Source organism: Thalassophryne amazonica, chromosome 12 (assembly GCF_902500255.1).
Source record: "Thalassophryne amazonica chromosome 12, fThaAma1.1, whole genome shotgun sequence".
In the NCBI taxonomy this organism is placed as follows: domain Eukaryota; kingdom Metazoa; phylum Chordata; class Actinopteri; order Batrachoidiformes; family Batrachoididae; genus Thalassophryne; species Thalassophryne amazonica.
The window spans coordinates 92,700,338-92,717,671 of record NC_047114.1 but is presented as its reverse complement, the minus strand read 5'-3'; the positions used below and the strand labels follow the sequence as shown (position 1 = coordinate 92,717,671).

At 40.4% G+C, this 17,334-nt stretch overlaps 1 protein-coding gene across 3 annotated transcripts; it reads left to right on the top strand.

The window, feature by feature from the left end:
• Window positions 1-67: 67 nt before the first annotated feature.
• LOC117522040 (NAD-dependent protein deacylase sirtuin-5, mitochondrial-like) lies at window positions 68-17,077 on the top strand. Of its 3 annotated transcripts, none has more exons than XM_034183407.1 (9): window positions 68-301; window positions 2,590-2,697; window positions 3,554-3,687; window positions 4,011-4,236; window positions 11,566-11,653; window positions 11,757-11,810; window positions 12,023-12,146; window positions 13,708-13,823; window positions 14,803-17,077. In XM_034183407.1, the coding sequence occupies exons 2-9, from the start codon at window positions 2,598-2,600 to the stop codon at window positions 14,873-14,875; spliced, it is 915 nt and encodes a 304-aa protein (XP_034039298.1). In that variant the 5' UTR covers window positions 68-301; window positions 2,590-2,597; the 3' UTR covers window positions 14,876-17,077. The 3 variants fall into 3 exon arrangements, with proteins under 3 accessions (XP_034039298.1, XP_034039297.1, XP_034039299.1); XM_034183406.1 differs by having other exon boundaries at window positions 2,587-2,697; XM_034183408.1 differs by having other exon boundaries at window positions 241-295; window positions 2,587-2,697.
• Window positions 17,078-17,334: the final 257 nt, after the last annotated feature.

Here is a 17,334-nt window from a genome sequence, read left to right as displayed (position 1 = left end):
CTCTTAACACGCATGCGCGGTAATCTGAAAGCCGCCATATATTATGATGCAAATTTAGTTTCTTCATCATCGAAATAGGGTTGACGAGGAGAGTTACAGCAAAAGTTCGTTCGAGTTTCCCTGAGACGAAAGTTGGGTGGAGTGAACTTTCTTGCCTTCGCATGCGTGCTCTTTTGTTTTGTTGTCTTTGCTGCAGAGATTTACGACAGTGTTGCGGTTTACGGTCTTTCCGCAGGACGACAGATAGATAAACAAAAAAATTGCGAGTCTTTCTGCGAGAAAGTGGAAACCAAAAAAAAAGGTAAATGAGAACTCTTCACCGAGGGAAAAGTTTAAAAATCGACCTGTCGCTTTTTTTTTTTTTTTTTTTAGCCGTCGCTGTTAATTCGTATTTATGTAGTCAAAATTAGCCACTTAGTGGCTAAAATTAGTCACTGTTCTTTGTTTTGTCGGTTGTTAATCTTTCATTTAAAGTGTTATTTTATTATATTCAGGATATTTTCTGTGTATGCCTCTTTAAGAAAACGCACGAGATGCTAGTCGCACGAGTGAGCGAACTTTAGCAGTAAATTTTAGCATTGTATACTTTGAGCAATAGTCGGCCTAGTAAAACTTGTTAGGACACATTTTGGATTTCACTTTGTCCTGACGTCAGCTTAATCCTGCCGCACATGATAAATGTGAGATTTCAGAGGAGTGAAACCTTAGAAAGACCAGTTTTTACTCTGTCTGGTGTCGTCCACAATGGATATTCTTCCATGACCGGAAGAGGACTTATTGTGGTTGTTTTTCCGGAACACGCTGTGATTGGTCGAGCGCGATGACGTCATCACGTGATCCACACTTTAGGGGGTCACTGGGATTTTAATGTTATTTTTATTTTTATTTTTGCTACTCCCTACCTTTCCCCTAACCCCCCCAGACGACCCCTGCGTCACTCTCCCATTCCCTAACCGTAACTCACCCAGATCCCCCACAGCACCCCAGACCCCTTCATATGCCTCCCGTGCTCCTGTCACAGTGTGTTTCAGTGATTCTCGCACAAATGGTTCAAAACAAGTCCAAAACCAACCCTCGCCTCTTTATACAAAGTTTGAAGTGCATTGGCAGAAGTGTTGCTGAGTTAATGTCCAGAAACCATTTTCTGATAGTGTCATCAGGCGCTACAAGGTGGTCTACACCTGTCCTGCCCAAAACTAAGTTATGTACCAAGTTTGAAGTCAATCAATTGAGGCATTATAGACTTCTCATGAGGGAACCATTTTCAGATGGTGTCCATTATTAAACCACATGTTGCATGTTCAACATGCTGGTCAACAACACAGCATCAAAGTATTTGTGATTATAAGTCTATTCGTGCACATGTGGTGACAGTTAGTGGTCGCTGACATAGTTTATTGCTAATTAACCCTCTGGTTTGGCGAGGCAGCAGGTGCATTTCCAGAAAACCTTTTACTCTGCATTTCTTGCTGAGTGACATCACTCCAAGCAAAGAGAGTCTGTCAGATTTAGGATCCAGATGTGTGCTGCATCTGCTGTCTGTGGAGCAGGACACTGTTTTAATCTGATTGTAACTGCTGCCATGAACGCGTACATGTTTTAACCTGGCTGGTGTATACGTGTATCTGAAACTCTGCCACAACGCTGTTTTTTACAAGCTGCCTGAAAATGCAGCTTACATTGGAAAAGTAAAGAATACATTATTTTCCGGAGATGGGGAATTGGACTAGGTTGCAGATGTGCATGAGCGTTGCACGTGCCTCCTGGTTCAGTGCTCTGTACACACTTCACCCCCAACTCTTTTAAATGTTTTTTTTTTTATACCTCAACTGCATCAAAAATAACACAGTTATCACTTTAAAAAACGAGTCATCATGACACAACATCACACTTATTTAAACTTTGCACTTAATCCGCGGTTGCCTTCTTAACGTTAGCGGCAGTTTGTCCGCATGCTATTCAACAGCGCACTGGGACGTTTGCTCAGAGTGACATAAACACTGTTGGAATCATTTGGAAAAAATGAGCAGTTTGTTTTCGTCAGTCTCCACAGCTGATTGTTTTGATTGGCACATGCTTACAGACTGTTTAAAGAACTGCACAAGTTAATGTCTGTATATCATCACATGACCTCTAATCACCAAAATTGGTGTTATTAGGAGTTCTGTGTAACATGTCCTTTAATACCATCCTTCCCCTCCCCCATATCAATATACATACCAAGTTTGAAGTTGATTGGTTAAAGCATTGTTGAGTTATCATGCACAAACCATTTTTGGTTGCCACGCTTGTCCCAAATCCAGGCTGTTTTTATTTTGGTTGTTGTCAATCTTTTGGATCTCTCTTAGAATTTTAAGATAAACGTTTGTGGTTGCGTGATTTTGGTCCATGGTTAGATGTGCATTCAGTTTAAATAACAGACATGTCTTTGTAGACTTGACAGATTAAAGACTGATTTGTTTGGATTTGGTGCCACCATCGTGGGATGTAATCACAGAAAACACCACATAATCTGACTGGGACTAGATATTTTTGTTATTCTCTTCTGTTTTTTTCTTCTTCTTCATGTGTTCTTGCCACCTGAAGCAGAAGTCAACATGCTTCTCCAAAATCGAGCTGTCATTGCATTTGGATTTCGCATGTTTTCGACTCATGTGATGAGACGAAATTTGACGGATGCAGCGAAGCCCAGCTTAGGTAAAAATAACACAAACTTTCATCTGTATCTTATGTAATTTTCAACAATCTGTAATTTAAGTTTTTGTATCTCTTCACAATGATAGTTCAGGAGTTTGTCTACACTGCACTACACGATGAGCAGTTTTGATCGAGTTGCTGTTGTGATATCAGCACTAAGATCCAGGCATTCGGTGCCTTGCTCGACACAGACATCAGAAGTGTATCTATGTGCAGTGAAAATATAAAACTTGTAGAGAGAGATTCACTTTTCACAGCAGTCACATTCATGTTTCTGGGACCTTGATCTTTGAGATTACTAGGAAGAGCTTTAGAAGTTGCAGTGTCCCAGGACAAAGGCGTTTGGTGACGCTGATGTCTTTATACATATGCTGCCTTGTGCGAGTAAGTTAGAACTCGTACATTCAATCCGCTTAATACATAAAACATATAAAACATACCTACTGTTTTACAAATAAAAAATCACATTGTTATATGTGACAGTGAGTTATAATTATTCCAGAGGGACTATGTTGTTGTTAAATAGATAAGCCAACTTAGATTTAACATAAAATCATACATTTCATATTCCAGTCTTCTATCTATTTCTTAGGGCCTCCATAGCTCAAAAACCAATAAAGGTAGAAGCCTAAAATTTTCCACGTGTGTTATTGGGCCCAGTAGCAATATTTCCAGAAAGTATGAAGCAAGTCTGAGATGGTCAGACAGTAGCACATTATCAAACCACAACTGCCACTGCAACAAAATCAGCCACACCTGCTTTGGTTGACGGTGTTAATATCAGCTTGTTAGTCATTTGCAGTCATTAAAGCTCCTACAAATGTGTATTTTCTGTGTTTTTTTTTTTTTTTTGTAGATATGTCTGAATTTCGAAAAGCCTTTGCAAAAGCCAAACACATAGCGATCATCACAGGGGCGGGTGTGAGCGCTGAAAGTGGAGTACCAACCTTCAGGGGGGACAATGAGAAGTGGAGGACGTGGACGTCTCAGGTAATTCATCAGACACACACATCGCCGCAATAGTTACTTAGTCCTAGCGTCTTATTCAGGGAGAAGTTTTGTCTTTGTTTTCCAGCTGAGGGGTGTAATCCATCTTCACAGCTCAGTAGATTTATCTTGGCAGCAACATCCAGTTGGAGAAATGGTGTTTCTTGTCTAATTTTGATTTGTATGTATTGTGGGCTGAGGTACAGATTAGAGATTATTCTTCATTGTGTATTTCGTTGCGGGTGGTAATTTGTCTAATTCTTGATAACTGCATCTTCCAATTGTTCCCATTTCTGAATATGTCCCTCCTGCTGATGCTTCCCCAGGACTTGGCTACCTCAGAGGCCTTCTCTCGCTACCCATCTCGTGTGTGGGAGTTTTACCATTACAGGCGGGAGCTGGCTCTGGGTAAAATACCCAACGCCGCCCATGTGGCTATAGCTGAGTGCGAGGCCCGGCTGAGGAAGCAGGGACGCTCCGTAGCTGTCATCACTCTATGCCTGGATGACCTGCACCGAAAGGCTGGGTCCAAACATGTGCTCAGGGTTCACGGTGAGTTGCAGAGTTAGGCCATGCCTACAAATGACCATGACTTGGACTTACTAATATTGCAACAGTGTGTTGGATTTAGGGGAGTTCATTAGCATAAACCTGTTCATTAGTGTATAATTACCTGCAACAACAAATCGATCTGTTAGCCTTTCATATATACGTGGGAGCAGCCCTGCTCACAGAGGCAGCCATGTTGGTACAGTAGCCCAAAAGGCACATACTTTCTCTCTTTCACATTTTGCAGTGCAGCTGGAAGACTAAAAGAAAAGAAGTGGTTATTCTCCTCCTTGTTCCTTTCTACTGTCTACTGGTTGGTAGCACAGGCTGACAAGTTTGAGAAGCATAATTTTTGTGAAATAGAGGCCCAACGTTTTGCTTATCACAGGGGAAGGCAAGGGAGCATGAAACCCCCCATCGCCCCATCAAAAATGTGAAAGGAAACAATAGTGTAAGTGGGGAAGACATAATGCAGTCTGCAACCTCACCACTAGATGACATTAAATCCTGCATACTGTGGCTTTAAAGGCAGATGTCAGAACTTCTCAGTAATTTTGGCACCTGGTTTCAAAATAGAGCTTTATTAGTCTTTTGATGAAAATATTTTAGTTTAGCCATATGTTAGTCTTTTCATTATCATTAGTTTTAGTCTTGTTTAAGCGGTTGAATATTAATTAATTCATTCTAGTTTTCCACCTTGAAGCTTGGTTAGTTTTTTTTTTTTTTACACGTCTCCTTGATTTGTGTTTATTTAATCTTCACTGTGTATGATACTCAAGCGGTGAGCTTCAATGGAAGAAGAAAAAGTTGCAGTTAGTTAACTGACCACTTGAGTCTAGCTCCAAAAGTGATCAGATTCCCATTCAATTCCATGTTAAAATGTCCACCTTTAGAGCAGAAATAAACATGTTTACGGCCAGGTATAAAATCATTTTTTGGTCTTTATAGAGTTTCCTCCCCCGTGACAAGTGTACAGATGGTGAATTTTTTTTTGTTTCGATCTTAAATGCTTCGATCTTAAATATGATCAGTCTATCTTTATTAGTTGGCTATGTACCACAGGCTTTTAAGGTGGCAGTAATTAAACCATTACTTAAAAGCCGTCACTTGACCCAGCTATCTTAGCTAATTATAGGCCAATCTCCAACCTTCCTTTTCTCTCAGAAATTCTTGAAAGGGTAGTTGTAAAACAGCTAACTGATCATCTGTAGAGGAATGGTCTATTTGAAGAGTTTCAGTCAGGTTTCAGAATTCATCATAGTACAGAAACAGCATTAGTGAAGGTTACAAATGATCTTCTTATGGCCTCAGACAGTGGACTCATCTCTGTGCTCGTCCTGTTAGACCTCAGTGCAGCTTTTGATACTGCTGACCATAAAATTTTATTACAGAGATTAGAGCATGCCATAGGTATTAAAGGCACTGCGCTGCAGTGGTTTGAATCATATTTATCTAATAGATTACAATTTGTTCATGTAAATGGGGAATCTTCTTCACAGACTAAGGTTAATTATGGAGTTCCACAAGGTTCTGTGCCAGGACCGATTTTATTCATTTTATACATGCTTCCCTTAGGCAGTATTATTAGACAGCATTGCTTAAATTTTCATTGTTACGCAGATGATACCCAGCTTTATCTATCCATGAAGCCAGAGGACACACACCAATTAGCTAAACTGCAGGAATGTCTTTCAGACATAAAGACATGGATGACCTCTAATTTCCTGCTTTTAAATTCAGGTAAAACTGAACTTGTACTTGGCCCCACAAATCTTAGAAACATGGTGTCTAACCAGATCCTTACTCTGGATGGCATTACCCTGACCTCCAGTAATACTGTGAGAAATCTTGGAGTCATTTTTGATCAGGATATGTCCTTCAATGCGCATATTAAGCAAATATGTAGGACTGCTTTTTTGCATTTGCGCAATATCTCTAAAATTAGAAAGCTCTTGTCTCAGAGTGATGCTGAAAAGCTAATTCATGCATTTATTTCCTCTAGGCTGGACTATTGTAATTCATTATTATCAGGTTGTCCTAAAAGTTCCCTGAAAAGCCTTCAGTTAATTCAAAATCCTGATTCTCTCCCCTCAGCCCCAACCAGTCCCAGCAGAAGACTGCCCCTCCCTGAGCCTGGTTCTGCTGGAGGTTTCTTCCTGTTAAAAGGGAGTTTTTCCTTCCTACTGTCGCCAAGTGCTTGCTCACAGGGGGTCATTTTGACCATTGGGGTTTTTCTGTAATTATTGTATGGCTTTTACCTTACAATATAAAGCACCTTGGGGCAACTGTTTGATTTGGCGCTATATAAATAAAATTGATTTGATTTGATTTTGTTTAACTTCTCAGTTCAAGACGTTTTAAGCCATAATGTTATGTATAATTGTGGGCGTGGTCGCTTTGAGTGACAACGGCTGAACCAAGTTCCGCTGAGTTGTGGAGTTGCTGTGTCTTGTCATTTAGAGTTTTTTATTACAAACACCTGGGATAATATGAGTTGTGTGATGACGCGTCCTAGCATCATCATCTAAGATGTCTCTGCTCTCAGTTGTATGCTAATGGAGTTAGCACTTTTAGCAGCTATAGGTAGCCTGATCCATTAGGTGCCTTTAATGCACGATTGGCAAAGCTTCTGGGGAAAACCTGGTCTTGTTAGGAGAGACGGCATCCATCCCACTTTGGATGGAGCAGCTCTCATTTCTAGAAATCTGGCCAATTTTCTTAAATCCTCCAAACCGTGACTATCCAGGGTTGGGACCAGGAAGCAGAGCTGTAGTCTTACACACCTCTCTGCAGCTTCTCTCCCCCTGCCATCCCCTCATTACCCCATCCCCGTAGAGACGGTGCCTGCTCCCAGACCACCAATAACCAGCAAAAATCTATTTAAGCATAAAAATTCAAAAAGAAAAAATAATATAGCACCTTCAACTGCACCACAGACTAAAACAGTTAAATGTGGTCTATTAAACATTAGGTCTCTCTCTTCTAAGTCCCTGTTGGTAAATGATATAATAATTGATCAACATATTGATTTATTCTGCCTTACAGAAACCTGGTTACAGCAAGATGAATATGTTAGTTTAAATGAGTCAACACCCCCGAGTCACACTAACTGCCAGAATGCTCGTAGCACGGGCCGGGGCGGAGGATTAGCAGCAATCTTCCATTCCAGCTTATTAATTAATCAAAAACGCAGACAGAGCTTTAATTCATTTGAAAGCTTGACTCTTAGTCTTGTCCATCCAAATTGGAAGTCCCAAAAACCAGTTTTATTTGTTATTATCTATCGTCCACCTGGTCGTTACTGTGAGTTTCTCTGTGAATTTTCAGACCTTCTGTCTGACTTAGTGCTTAGCTCAGATAAGATAATTATAGTGGGCGATTTTAACATCCACACAGATGCTGAGAATGACAGCCTCAACACTGCATTTAATCTATTATTAGACTCTATTGGCTTTGCTCAAAAAGTAAATGAGTCCACCCACCACTTTAATCATATCTTAGATCTTGTTCTGACTTATGGTATGGAAATAGAAGACTTAACAGTATTCCCTGAAAACTCCCTTCTGTCTGATCATTTCTTAATAACATTTACATTTACTCTGATGGACTACCCAGCAGTGGGGAATAAGTTTCATTACACTAGAAGTCTTTCAGAAAGCGCTGTAACTAGGTTTAAGGATATGATTCCTTCTTTATGTTCTCTAATGCCATATACCAACACAGTGCAGAGTAGCTACCTAAACTCTGTAAGTGAGATAGAGTATCTCGTCAATAGTTTTACATCCTCATTGAAGATAACTTTGGATGCTGTAGCTCCTCTGAAAAAGAGAGCTTTAAATCAGAAGTGCCTGACTCCGTGGTATAACTCACAAACTCGTAGCTTAAAGCAGATAACCCGTAAGTTGGAGAGGAAATGGCGTCTCACTAATTTAGAAGATCTTCACTTAGCCTGGAAAAAGAGTCTGTTGCTCTATAAAAAAGCCCTCCGTAAAGCTAGGACATCTTTCTACTGATCACTAATTGAAGAAAATAAGAACAACCCCAGGTTTCTTTTCAGCACTGTAGCCAGGCTGACAAAGAGTCAGAGCTCTATTGAGCTGAGTATTCCATTAACTTTAACTAGTAATGACTTCATGACTTTCTTTGCTAACAAAATTTTAACTATTAGAGAAAAAATTACTCATAACCATCCCAAAGACGTATCGTTATCTTTGGCTGCTTTCAGTGATGCCGGTATTTGGTTAGACTCTTTCTCTCCGATTGTTCTGTCTGAGTTATTTTCATTAGTTACTTCATCCAAACCATCAACATGTTTATTAGACCCCATTCCTACCAGGCTGCTCAAGGAAGCCCTACCATTATTTAATGCTTTGATCTTAAATATGATCAATCTATCTTTGTTAGTTGGCTATGTACCACAGGCTTTTAAGGTGGCAGTAATTAAACCATTACTTAAAAAGCCATCACTTGACCCAGCTATCTTAGCTAATTATAGGCCAATCTCCAGCCTTCCTTTTCTCTCAAAAATTCTTGAAAGGGTAGTTGTAAAACAGCTAACTGATCATCTGCAGAGGAATGGTCTATTTGAAGAGTTTCAGTCAGGTTTTAGAATTCATCATAGTACAGAAACAGCATTAGTGAAGGTTACAAATGATCTTCTTATGGCCTCGGACAGTGGACTCATCTCTGTGCTTGTTCTGTTAGACCTCAGTGCTGCTTTTGATACTGTTGACCATAAAATTTTATTACAGAGATTAGAGCATGCCATAGGCATTAAAGGCACTGCGCTGCGGTGGTTTGAATCATATTTGTCTAATAGATTACAATTTGTTCATGTAAATGGGGAATCTTCTTCACAGACTAAAGTTAATTATGGAGTTCCACAAGGTTCTGTGCTAGGACCAATTTTATTCACTTTATACATGCTTCCCTTAGGTAGTATTATTAGACGGTATTGCTTAAATTTTCATCGTTACGCAGATGATACCCAGCTTTATCTATCCATGAAGCCAGAGGACACACACCAATTAGCTAAACTGCAGGATTGTCTTGCAGACATAAAGACATGGATGACCTCTAATTTCCTGCTTTTAAACTCAGATAAAACTGAAGTTATTGTACTTGGCCCCACAAATCTTAGGAACATGGTGTCTAACCAGATCCTTACTCTGGATGGCATTACCCTGACCTCTAGTAATACTGTGAGAAATCTTGGAGTCATTTTTGATCAGGATATGTCATTCAAAGCGCATATTAAACAAATATGTAGGACTGCTTTTTTGCATTTACGCAATATCTCTAAAATCAGAAAGGTCTTGTCTCAGAGTGATGCTGAAAAACTAATTCATGCATTTATTTCCTCTAGGCTGGACTATTGTAATTCATTATTATCAGGTTGTCCTAAAAGTTCCCTAAAAAGCCTTCAGTTAATTCAAAATGCTGCAGCTAGAGTACTGACAGGGACTAGAAGGAGAGAGCATATCTCACCCATATTGGCCTCTCTTCATTGGCTTCCTGTTAATTCTAGAATAGAATTTAAAATTCTTCTTCTTACTTATAAGGTTTTGAATAATCAGGTCCCATCTTATTTTAGGGACCTCGTAGTACCATATCACCCCAATAGAGCGCTTCGCTCTCAGACTGCAGGCTTACTTGTAGTTCCTAGGGTTTGTAAGAGTAGAATGGGAGGCAGAGCCTTCAGCTTTCAGGCTCCTCTCCTGTGGAACCAGCTCCCAATTCAGATCAGGGAGACAGACACCCTCTCTACTTTTAAGATTAGGCTTAAAACTTTCCTTTTTGCTAAAGCTTATAGTTAGGGCTGGATCAGGTGACCCTGAACCATCCCTTAGTTATGCTGCTATAGACGTAGACTGCTGGGGGGTTCCCATGATGCACTGTTTCTTTCTCTTTTTGCTCTGTATGCACCACTCTGCATTTAATCATTAGTGATCGATCTCTGCTCCCCTCCACAGCATGTCTTTTTCCTGGTTCTCTCCCTCAGCCCCAACCAGTCCCAGCAGAGGACTGCCCCTCCCTGAGCCTGGTTCTGCTGGAGGTTTCTTCCTGTTAAAAGGGAGTTTTTCCTTCCCACTGTAGCCAAGTGCTTGCTCACAGGGGGTCATTTTGACCGTTGGGGTTTTACATAATTATTGTATGGCCTTGCCTTACAATATAAAGCGCCTTGGGGCAACTGTTTGTTGTGATTTGGCGCTATATAAAAAAATTGATTGATTGATTGATTGATTACTGAGAAAATATGCAGCTCATAATTTTTAATGTCCGCACCGAAGTAAATCCTTAGGAGAACCACCATGCAGTCCCCAAAAATATGATTTAATAAACACCTAAACTTAGGTTAGTCTGTCAGCTTAGCTGATTCACATTCAAAGAGAGGGGCGTGTTCAGGCTTCTTTCGTCACACACTTTGAGCCACCCAAGCTTCATCTCTTCATCCATTAATGAGCTCATTGTGATGTAGCCAAAGTCAGTGCTGCCACTACTGCCAACCTGGCGACGCCCAGATATGGGCTTCATATGGGCTGTTCTGGATCTCCATATGAAACCTACAGGTGACATCATGCAAACGTTGTCCAGTATATAAACAGTCGATGAAAATACTGTATTTCCTTGAGCCCCATGTTTGTTCAGTTTAAACTTGCCCGTAGTTCACAGGAGGAACACGGACATGGACAACATGTAATAGAATATTAATCCCCAGAAAGGCTGGTAAGGAGCAGATAATGTAATGCAGTCATAATGTTCCATACTGAAATGTGAAAACTTTATATATTCAGAATGGGGAAAAAAAAAACCTTTGTCTGTTTGTCCATAATTACTGTTTTAGTGGAGTTTTTTATTGTTGTTTGAGGATTTGTGTTTTTTTTGTGTGTGTCATTATACTGAAAATGGTCATCAAACAGTAGTTTTTTCATTTTAGGTTTCATTAATAAAATTTACACATCTTTAAAGCAGCCGAAAGCTAACAGGCTATCTGGTAAAATGTGTGAATAATGTTTCTGAAATTATTTTCCACTGCACTCAGATGCCACTCTGTTACGGACAAACGTGTATTTGAGAAAATGCCCACCTTTTGTGTATATGCTGTACAGCTAATATTGGTGCTGTTCTGTATATTAAATCTGTTTCTGTTGTACTTGGAACACTTTTTATTTCGATGTTGTACTCGAGGCGTGACTATGTGACTAATTAGCATCGACGGAGCCGCGGCTTCTCGGGAACGTCTGCTCTCACACACAGATTTTGCACGGAGGGATTCGTTCATGTTATTGCAGGATGTCTGTATATATGAGGATGTACTTTGTGCACCTGCAGGCAGTCTGTTGGAGACGCGGTGTGTGAGTTGTGGCGAGGTGACCGCAAACCATCAAAGCCCCATATGTGCTGCCCTGAAGGACAAAGGGTGAGTAGATAAATGTGCAGCATATGAAAGTCTGATCTTTTCACTCTTATGGAGGTAAAATGCTGTTGGAATCTGCTTTTTTAACCCCTCTCCTGATACACAGCTCGCCTCACCCAGATGCCTCCGATGCTCAGATCCCCGTGGATAAACTGCCGAGGTCAGATCCTAAAACATTGTAAAACTACCTGCTGAGCTGTTGGCAGTGAGGAAAACCTGCGCTGTCTTACTCACCCCTGGTCTAGACCTTGCTGATGTCTATCGACTTGTGTTGTAATCTGGCGCTGTATGAATAAACGGAATTAGTTGAAATTTGATTTGAGAGTGGCAGTAATTATAGCACTTTTCATTCTGTGCTGCTGCCTTGTCAAGGTGCGGTGAGAGCGACTGCAGGGGTCTGCTGAGGCCCAACGTGGTTTTCTTTGGGGAGACTCTGGACTCTCATGTCCTGACCAAGGTGGAAAAAGAGCTTGATAGCTGTGACCTTTGTCTGGTGGTGAGTTAAGCTCTTTGCTCATGTGACTGATGTTTTGTTAGGAACAGGAACCTGAGACCGTAGCGTGAGACACATAGCAACACAGGCTTCATTATTATGTTTGTGGTACAGCATGTTCAGTTTGCTCATGTTCATGCACACCCCACATGGGTCGCCAGTCTGTCTCAAGGTCACATATTACAGTCACTCCCAGACGCACAACTATGGACAATATAAAGTTTCCAGTCCACCAAAACCGCATGTCTTTGGATGTGCGAGGAAGCCGGAGCAACTGGAGGGAACGCATGCAGACACAGGGAGAACACGAAAACTCCACACAGAAAGGCCACATGCTGTGAGGCAACAGTACTAACCACTAAGCCCCCGTACTGCAACATTAGTGGTAATGAAACTGATTGTAACTGTCTTCTAACACTGAATATTTGATATAAACCGGTATTTTAGTGTATACAAGTAAGTTGGCCATGAAGGTCAGGGACTCATCTTTAAGTTGATATTTGACTGTCAGCCCATCTTATTTTTGAGAAAAGTTAACTTTTCAAAGGAATAAACAGTTCAGACCTTGCCGCACATTTGAACCTCTTTTGCTGCCATCTAGTGGCTGATGTGAGCATTTCAGGATTTCTGGTGCATTTCCTACTTGAAACCCAAAATTAAGTTAAAGGCATTTACTGTATAAATGTCAGAAGTGCACATTTTTTTTCACAGTATTAATGCATAAAAATTTCGATTTTTAGAGTTGTACGATTCTTGAGTTTTAAGACATGAAAGTTTTCCGGAAAGAGAATTTTTCCCGGCAAGACATACAGTTGTGATTAAGAGGCAGCTGTATGTATCTGTGTATGTTTGAGAAATCACCACCAGGGGCATTCATGTCATGCAGAAGTACACACCATTATGTATACTGTACTGTGACCAGCTAACAAGCTAGTAATTGCGGGAGCAAAATGTTGCCTACAGTGTCAAACAGGGGCTGATATTTATATTAAACACAACAGGAAAGTAAAACCGTAGTTGCAGAATGGATAGAACATACGGCTCGGGATGATTAAAAACGTTTAGTCATTACTGCAGATTTGTGATGGCTGACTCGAAACAGTGCTCCAGAACCTTTTTATAACTTCTGCAACATCTGTATTTCAAAACATTGTTCAGGAGCCTGTAACAGAGGGAAGACATCAGGTGACATCACATTGAAACATACATTTTGAAGTGTTCCTGTTCAGTAGCCCCTTCTGGTGTTGGAATATAATAAAACGTGAACGTATGGCTGCACTTGGTGCATATCCTGTACATGCATGAGCACAAATTGTGCTTGTGCTGGATGTAGACGTATAACTTACAGAACGTATAACTTACAGTCGTGTGAACTGAGCGCTCTTATTTTCTTGTGCACACAGTGGACATGGAGTAGTTACATGACACGTGATTTATTTAGAATGTGCCAACTCGCAAATGGAATATAGTGCTGTTACATAGATGTAAAAATAATACTAGTGCACTTACAGGGGTTTTTTTGTTTTTTTTTTTTTTTTTCTTGATTGTTTTTTTGCTCTCATAGGTGGGTACATCCTCAATTGTTTATCCTTCAGCCATGTTTGGACCACAAGTTGCATCCAGGGGGATCCCAGTGGCGGAGTTCAATACTCAAACAACACCGAAAACAGAATACTTCACGTAAGTTATACATCAGAAGTAAATACTGAAAAATATGAGGATACCACCTGCTGGGTTCAAATTGTGACGCTGATGTCCGCCGAGTGTCTCCACTGCACGATACCGACATTCAGCACAGATCATACAAAAAGACACTTACAGGTGCACTGTTAAAGAAGAGTTTATGGAAACAGCCATGTGTGTGTGTGTGTGTGTTTTTTTTTTTTTTTTTTTAATAGAATGTGCATACGGCTGCAGCTGGAGAATTCTTTAGTCCTCAGCAATGAAGGACATTTTTAAAAATTCAGTGTTGGAAATTTTTCATGGGAATTACTGGATTTCCAGGTGTGGGTCCCTCCGCTATTTATAACGGGCATTATCACTTTGACATAGCTTGTTTGATTACACCTGGTAAATTGCTAAACTATATGTGACACGCCCTCTCGTGTTCAATGCAAAGAAATGCATTTCATTGCAGAGCCAACAGCGGCCATCAGAGCCAACAGCGCCATCTAGTTGTATGGAATATGTGCACGAAGTGCTAGAAAACCAAAAAACAAGAAGCAACAAATTAGTGATATTGTTGCCAAACATAACTTGTATTCACAGTGGGTTAAACTCGCTGCGCTAGTTTCTTTTTCTTCTGCAATTACGCAGTTTGACTGTCGACAGAACTGAATTGAATTGAAGGAACTAGCTTCTTAGCTTTCCAAAGCTAGATTCCTGGCACACTGCACAAAAAGTCTTTTGGAAATCCACTGCAAAATTTAAATTTATTTTTAAGCATACTCATGACAAATTCTGGGCTGGGGCGGGGGTTCGGGGGGTGGGACAAAGAAACAAAAACATAAGGAGGAGCTTCGCGATCACAGAAGCTTCCATAGAAATGAACACAAAAATGGCTGTCACAGAGGTTTATGGAAAGGAGTTATCCGTCCTTTTAAGAGTTAAAGTTTTGCAAACCAGGAATGTCTCCTTGTTTGTGTGTGATGTCATACAGGTACCATTTCCAGGGTCCATGTGGAACCACTATGCCTCCAGCTTTGGCTCAGCATGAGTCAGAGATGATTTAAGAGCCGAGGGCCCGACGTTACAGAAACGGAGCAGCGTCACCTTCTTCTACAGCAGAAAGCATTCCAAAGCTCCAGTCATTCATAAAACTTTCTTCAAATAATGTTGCCTTTTTACAGACACTTTAGCTCCTGGTGCTAGTTAGACAGAGGGGTGAACTATTGGGCCCACATATATTTAGACATCAACACATTGTCTGTGAGTTTATACGTCTGTCACAACGTATTAGAGTTGATAAGTAACACATCTGTGGTTGCCCGTTTTTAAGTGGAGCTGAAGTGTTTGGACATTTGTTTTACAGTTGAATGTGTGTTATTACAAAAAGCCACAAATAATACACAGTAGACACTTGATTCTTACACCACTGGTACCACCTAATATAGGGGTCACCAACCGTGTTCTGGAGGTCACTTGCCTTGCATGTGTTCCAGCTCTTTCTGCTCCACCAATGCCAATATCTTTGTAGGAGAATGAAGGTCCAAGGTCGTAGGGTCGTGTGCTTCCTGTGTTACTCTGTGGTTGTGAGACTTGGACACTAACCAGTGACCTAAGGTGACGAATAGATGGTTTTGGGACGAGGTCTCTTAGGAGGATTCTTGGGTACTGCCGGAGGGACTTAAAGGAACGATGACTTTGGGAGACTCAAATGAGGAGTATCACTTGCATGGTTGGGTTAGGGCTTCGACATGTTGACCATGTGGTGCCTTTCTCTGGGCATGATTCAGCAGACAGGACAGGTGTAGGAGACCAAGTGGGCATCCTAGTTTTGCCTGGTTGCAGCAAATTGATGGCTACTTTCAAGAGGTTGAGTTGAACCAATTTTTTTTTTTTTTTGCTTTGTTGGCCAAAATCAAGGATCCAGTGTGGTTGTGGTGATATGTGACACTAGCGCGTCCTCCCAGGCTTGACTTGCCCCTTGATACTGACACCATTGGTACACCCTATGAGTAGATGGAGTACCCCATCTACTCATAGGGGGTAATCTACTCATAAAGGCTTTCTGCTTGTTAATGAGGATGGTGTGGGTTTAAAATTTGTTGCTAAAAGTCATTTATCTGCAGATTTGTCCATAATTTGACAGATTAACACACACAGCTCTGAAACAGTGTAGCAGCGACGTGTATTTGGTCATTTGAAAAGGTGGCACGTGGTGCTGAAAATGCTGTTTGCCTCAACGTCGGGTAACTTGAGGATACAGCTGTCACTCAGTCAGCACAACACGCTAATATTCACGGTTTGCTTTCAACTCTAACATGTTGTGACAAGCAGCTAATATAACGAGCTTTGTCCGTGTCTAAATATATGGAATTTACTGCGTAATTTAACTTTTGATGAATTTGAGATGCTAATCTCACAATTTGCAAAGTGAACTAAACTGGAAGCCTGATTGTTTTTTTTTTTTGTTTGTTTGTTTTGGTTTTTTTTTTTACATCTGTGCTGCTGATTTATGAACTGAGTCTCAAATATGATGCAGGAAACACAAATGATATGTTAGTCCTGTTTCTTCAGGCATCACAGAGTATTGTTCCTGATTGTTTTTGTTTTTTGTTAAGGCAGCGGATATTCTTCTGTGACCGGAAAAGAACTTGCTTTGGCTATTTGCCAAGGAACACGTGATTGGTCGAGCGCGAATGAGTTTTTAATATTTTTGTGGCGCAAAGTAATTCCTCTTCTGGTCACAGAAGAATATCTGCTTCATTTTGTTCAAGGTGATGCTGGCAATATGTTGGATCTTTGTGTACTGCCAAAATAATCCTACTGGTGCCATTAGCAAATATTTTCTCTCTGTCTCTGGGGTTCAGAATAATAATCTTGTGCCTTTTGTACTGTTTACACAACCTTGAACAAATATTTGCTTTAAAGCTTTTAGGAGTGGATTTCAACAAAAGTTACAAAAATTTACTTTGCCAAGTTTGCAGTTGACCAAGAACAGAATGGAGAAAGGAATTTAAAAATCCTACATATGTATAATTTTCTTCTCATGCTGTTTTTTTCTATTATGATTATTATTACGCTATCGTGGATACGTCAAGCTCACATTACATATTTGATACAGCCGATGTCAATTTCAGAATATATATATATTTTAATTGTTGATACAAATGGTTTAAAGTCATGATTCATTGGCTAAAATGTTTGTAATCATGTTACATGATGCCTGAAAATGTGCAAAAACTGCCAAGAATGAAAAGACTGAAGCATTAGATGAGTGTTAGCTGGTTTTTATCTTCTTTTGTGTGGTGTGTCTCCAACATGAACAGCAGATGGCAGCATTTGTCTTGTACCTCACTTATAAATTATGGGGAAAAATGTTAACTTTAAGGGACAGAGAAAGCAAAATCAGGTCCGTTTAGAATCTCCTCTTAGTATGCATTAATGAGGTGTGTGTGTGTGTGTGTTAAATCTTTCCTTTTGCCTTTAACATTTCTGCCTTATGATGTCACAAAGATCGCATGGCCTT

Excerpts from the sequence above, each read along its gene's own strand:
- LOC117522040 (XM_034183407.1), top strand. The coding sequence starts at position 2,598 with ATGCTTCTCCAAAATCGAGCTGTCATTGCATTTGGATTTCGCATGTTT. Across the intron at positions 3,688-4,010 it reads GGAGGACGTGGACGTCTCAG|GACTTGGCTACCTCAGAGGC; the intron begins GTAATTCATCAG and ends ATGCTTCCCCAG. Across the intron at positions 11,654-11,756 it reads GCTGCCCTGAAGGACAAAGG|CTCGCCTCACCCAGATGCCT; the intron begins GTGAGTAGATAA and ends CCTGATACACAG.